Source organism: Merops nubicus, unplaced genomic scaffold, assembly GCF_000691845.1.
Source record: "Merops nubicus isolate BGI_N331 unplaced genomic scaffold, ASM69184v1 scaffold50611, whole genome shotgun sequence".
Taxonomy (NCBI): Eukaryota; Metazoa; Chordata; class Aves; order Coraciiformes; family Meropidae; genus Merops; species Merops nubicus.
Window position 1 is genome coordinate 13,363 of NW_008589926.1, and position 5,548 is coordinate 18,910.

Below are 5,548 nucleotides of genomic sequence, written 5' to 3' on the forward strand. Positions count from 1 at the left end.
CAGTCAGCGCTGGCCACTCTTTAACAGATGAAGAAACAAAGTTTTTCTGTGGTTCTGTTTTAAAGCTGTGTTCATGCAGTCATATTAATAGTACTTATTATTGTTAAGTATTTCATTTCCATTTTCACTCTTCAGCTGCCCTATTCTCTGCTTCTTTTAAAGTACTGTCAAGCAACCTTTCTCTTTTTCTAGCTTGGCAGCTAATGAGTGTCTATTTTCTGCTGAAACAGGAGTATGAGAAAACAAGTGGAGTTCTAAAAACAAAAGGTTAATTTCAACTGCTTTGCATTCTCCTCATATTACACATTGGGACACTCAACATATTGCCAGTGTCCCTAGGAATATGCCACTGCACATCGCAAGCAGAGGAGCCAAATTCATCCATTAGATTTTTTTAAACACTGAATTATCAGTAATTCTACTGGACATGTATGGTAGGTGGCAGGTGCCTCAAATCAGAGACTTTTATTAAAGAACTTATTTCTAATTCCAGCTGGGACTGGGTCAAGTGTTACATTGTCTATTTTTGCAGTGTGCTTAGTGTACTTAATTTCTGACCCATCTGGGAAAGACAGCGTGTTCAGGGTGGCTCCTAGAATTGAAATAGTGCTGGAGAGGTGTCTAACTACTCCCCTAGTCACAGGGGCACTTCTAATTCTTGTGGCAAGGATCATATTTATATGTGGGGAAAAACACAAAAGGCAAAAATAAAGACAAAACCCCCAGCTTTATTCCGAGCCTCAAGCAGACCCCCTTGCAATTTTTAACTGATTAGAGCAACACCTTTTTTTATTGATGAGAAGGTTAAGTGATCTATTGAAGCTATCGTTATGAAAATGCCAACCTGAGACTGTAGTTAATGTGGAAGGATTATTAAGTAGGTCATAGTTTAAGGGTGAAGAAAGCAAAAAAGTCAAAGAACCTAAAAAGGGGGCATGATAATGATAATTCCTGACTTCCTGTTAATAACAAGCTTACCATACTTGTATGGAAAGTGCTGGCACATAGGCTTGTAACGAGGCACCTGTGATGAACTAGTAGCATGGCCTCACCGTTAGCAGAACAGAGAAACTTTTTAGTGTTTGAAGAGAGAAGGTGAAGTAGCTCTGTACGGTACTTATTTCTTCAGTGGGTGGTTTGGAGAGAATGCTTTGTTTGTTTTTAATGGGTGGTTACACAGTTTCGATGTCACTAGGAAAACTCTGGATCATTTTTCATTTTTAAGTTGAAAGCCAGCTGTATCACACAGGGAAAGGGATTAGTTTCCTGTCAGCTTCCCTTTTGGAAAAACTCGTGTGCACACTGAAAATATTTCCAGCTTGGGCAAAGTATGTTTGAAAATACCTTTCGGGTAGAGTCATATTTTGATGGGCAAAGAAAGAGGACTCGCTTTCAGTTTTGCACGTTTACAGAAACATTTTGAGGAATCTAAGGGGCTTTTTTCTCCTTCCCTTGAAAAAGTACACACTGTTCAGGCAAGGAGAGTTTTGCTGGTGTTACCCTTGATCTCCTCTGGCGCTGAGCTCCGGTGGAGGGCGTTCTTTCCGAAACCACCCTGCACTTTGACCTGTGGAAAGGACTGCTGTGCTGTGTGTATGCAGCGAGGGGCACAGCATTTCTGTGCAGAGAGACAGCAGGAGGGCTTGATGGCTTTGTGTTCGTATACATGTGGATGAGAGCAAAATAAGACATGCAGGGCATGGTGGGAACGTGGAATTGGACTTTTTTGAGGCTGGATGTACCTGTTCCTAAAACACAAGGTAGGGGAGGTGCTGCAAATGCTTCTATTAGTGCATGTGTGGAGTGTGTACTAAGTCTCTGGAGTGGCTAAAAATAAAGTAAAAATTCTGGTTTTCTATCAATGTTCCGTGTACACAGGATAATGCAGATAGTAAATATTTATGTGAAACGTAGGAAAAAGGTGGAAGAGTAAGTGTGTATGCCATATAGCAATGTAAGGACGCCCTACTGTAAATATAAACTGAATACAAATTGCGATTGGCCATCAGTACTTCAGGATAAATCTTGATCAGGACTTAGTTTTAAAATGTTTGCTATTGCGTGCAACTTTTTTAACAGAAAAGTTATTTTCCTTTCCTTTATTCCTTAGCAATAACAGCATTCATGTGAAACCAGTGTTCTGTTTGTCAGATAGCTCCTCTTGCATTTTCATACCTGTGTTCATTAGCTAAAAACTCCATCCCTTGGGATGCTTTACTACAAAGGATGCCAAAAGTATCCCCTGGGAGTAATCTTTCACTAACAGAGAAATAAAGGAGATTTCTCCTGTAGGTGCTTTTTTCCAGCTTCAGATTCTAGAAACATCACAGCTCGCAAGCTCCATTAGATGCCAGAGCTCTGTTGAGTCACGTGGAAGTAAGCCTATATCAAACTGTAAAGTAACAGTAGGAAAGTGTTGCCTTTGTTTGTCAAAGCAAGCAGAGACACCAGTAAGCACGTGTCCTTTTCAAGTAGAAAAACTTGGAAATGAGCAGTCTTCTAAGAAATTTTGTTTTGTTTTGTTTTACATGGTGGTTGCTGAGCAACTTTCTCAGGACACTATTAGTAATTGCTGTCTGAAGTTAAATAATTCTTGAAACCTCCATTCTTCTGCTTGACTCATACTGTAAGGATGACTTCTGCAACAGAAATAGAGACTTAAGTAGATGATGGTGAAAATGGTGTTGGACATGAAAGCCACATCACCGTGTATCAGCTGTGTCTGAATTTGAACAAAATATGCTGGATAAAATGATACTAAGCAAAACTATGCAATTTGTTGTTGAGAGTTTTCGTGTACAGTACTCACCTGAGGATTTTCCTGTCTTTCCATTCTGTCCAGTGTTGAGGGTGAAGCTCCCAGCAGTGAAGCTGGCACATCTCTGGATAGCCCATCTGCCTACCATCAAGGACCTGTAACACACAGCTTGGCCATAAGCCCAGACCACTACGAGCACTCTGCCTACGGGCTGTATTCTGTCTCCCCTGGACAACAACGATCTCGGAGGCCCAAACTTCAGCACTCAACATCCATACTGCGAAAACAAGCGGAGGAAGAAGCTATTAAAAGGTCAAGATCACTTTCCGAGAGCTATGAACTCTCTTCAGACCTACAAGATAAGCAGGTATTTGGGCTTTGTTACCTAATTTATGGCAGCAGCAACATGTCTGTAAATGGGGAAGAAAATCTTTTCTAGCATCGCTTCAGTTGTGATGCTGAAAAAAACTTTTTTACCTCCAACCAACTTAGTTTGAAGTACTTATATGTCAGCATTTCTGAGGTTTTTGATGCTTTTTTCTGCGTTGTCATTCCTGTGTCCCGTACACTTTCCCCTCTCCTTGAAGAAAAGCATAAAAGATATGTTAATATATTAAAAGTAAATACAGTTCTACTAGGAATGATGAACTAATACTAGAATGTAATAATGCAAAATATTTTTCTAAGAAAATTAGTCATTTTGAAACCTGGATATCTTTGTTGTTGCTGAAAGAAAGAGAGGACTTACTGCAACTGATATTCTTTAATACCAATGGGATGAATTCAGGGTCTTAATTGGTTTTACTCAGCTGGTCAGAACTCCCTTAGGCTTTACAAAGAACTGCATGGAAGCTATGCAGATGTTCAAAGCCTTTGTCCCCAGAAAAGGCACTTCTGTAAGACAATCAGCCTCAGCCATTCCTTTTAAGTTTCATTCTGAACATAGTCTTATTTGAAAAATGTTTATTGCCATGTAAGTTCACAGTTATCATTTGAAAATGATACTGTAGTAGCTTGAGGTAAGCAAATACCCAGGCTGCACTGGATTTCACTGATAGATGAACAGCAGCCAATACATCACTGGGTTTTGGTTGGGTTTGTTTGTTTGTTAGAGATCTTTCTCGTCAGGGAATAGTTTGTTGACTGGTATATCACTGTGGTACGTTGCAGAGCCGCTCCAACCTGTACATTAACATGGTGAAAGGGGAAGGAGGCAAAATTCCACAGGCAAGAAGCAAACTGCTCCTGAGTTCGGGCCACACATTGATGCTCAGTGATATTTATAGGGGGAAGCCTTATTTGCCATCTGTTTGTTGTCCTGAAATTTCAGGCTGGAGAATTGTATAATGTTGTTCCAGAGAGACCTGTAAGAACAGAGCTTAAGCTCTGTCTTTGAACAGTCATCTGCACATTGTCTTTAAGTTGAACCCAATATTTGGGATAGCAAGTAGGACCTTATTTTAGCATTTATGCTGATCAAATTCTACATTGGAATGGGGACATATCAAGCTCCTGATTTGTGATCTAGATTACGCCAGCTCTGCTATTAAATTATACCTCCTTATAAATCCTGAAAGCTAAAATGTTACTTCCTTTTCCACTTTTGGCAGTCGTGTTCGCTAGCTGTCTCATCAGGGTTGGATACAGAGAGTAAGGCTTACTAAGGAGGTCTGCTGCACTGCGGATACTCCATGGAGCCTAATTCTATCTCTCCTTTTATGCCGGTTTGATAAAGAATGAGAACTGCAGATGTTATTTTGTATTTGTTCAGGGAGTCCTATACAATAAAAAGTGAAAGTGATACATAAAGGAAGCTTGATACTGAATTGCTGCTTACTACTCTTAAAAAAATCTCATTGAAATCTGTGAAGATACTTGAAAACTACTTAGGAAAACGTCCAAGGCTTTATCTAAAGGCAACATGCATTACTCACTCATTAAAAAGGTGCATTAAATACTCATTAAAATTCATTAGAAATATTAGTCACAAATCTAGTAAATCATCCAGGCAGATTCTAAAATACTCATAGTTAAAATTCTCACCAAAGCCCCCCCAGTTTATGATAGTCAACTCTGATGTTACTTTGGGTGTAAACCTGATGGACAACAGCCTGTTTGCAAGAATAAGGTCTGGGTAATTTATTTTACAGAATATTAGGTTTCCTTTTATTCTTTCACACCAGCTATGATAGTTTTGTTTTCTTTGTTTGACATTTGATCTTGAGAGAACTAAATCGACAATTTATCACTTCTTTTGAGATACATCCAGCAAAACAATCTCTTATGATTGATTTAAACACACGTGACCGAATATGTGCTACATATAGAAATAGTAGTAATGTGTGGCAGCAGTGGCAGGGTTGTGGTGGAAGTTCTTAATTTTTTTGATCTTCAGAATGCCTTACAAGTAACTTTGTAGCGTCTTTGACATGCGTAATATAATGCCCCCCCCCCCCATTTGTGGGTGAAAGGCTAAACAATTGTTTTAAAGGCAAACTATAGAAAATTATGCAAAGATTTATAGATTTCCAGCTCAGAGATCAATCACAGCTTTTTAAGCTTAGTTAAAAAATGTTTCAAGATACAACTAAAAGAAAGAGCTCCTTAGCAGTAATCCAAATCTGAGCCCATCTGAGAGGCTGGCCTCCTCAGTTTATGCACATATGCATAAAATTGGGTTTTTTTCCATCTAGAAGTAAATAATAATAAGAAGAATAAGTGATTCATTTTTTAAAACACCAAGCTAAAAAGATCATCTGTAATGCGACAGGAGAATGGGAGCTGCTGAAC

At 39.1% G+C, this 5,548-nt stretch overlaps 1 protein-coding gene across 1 annotated transcript in view; it reads left to right on the forward strand.

Moving 5' to 3' along the window:
* Positions 1 to 1,412: 1,412 nt before the first annotated feature.
* Positions 1,413 to 5,548, forward strand: part of LOC103782001 (IQ motif and SEC7 domain-containing protein 1-like) — a gene marked incomplete at both ends in the record, with an annotated part of 6,737 nt that continues 2,601 nt past the window's right edge. The window contains 3 exons of the mRNA XM_008949731.1: positions 1,413 to 1,475; positions 2,307 to 2,376; positions 2,815 to 3,125. Coding sequence (XP_008947979.1) covers positions 1,413 to 1,475; positions 2,307 to 2,376; positions 2,815 to 3,125 — 444 coding nt within the window. The remainder of the gene's footprint in view (positions 1,476 to 2,306; positions 2,377 to 2,814; positions 3,126 to 5,548) is intronic.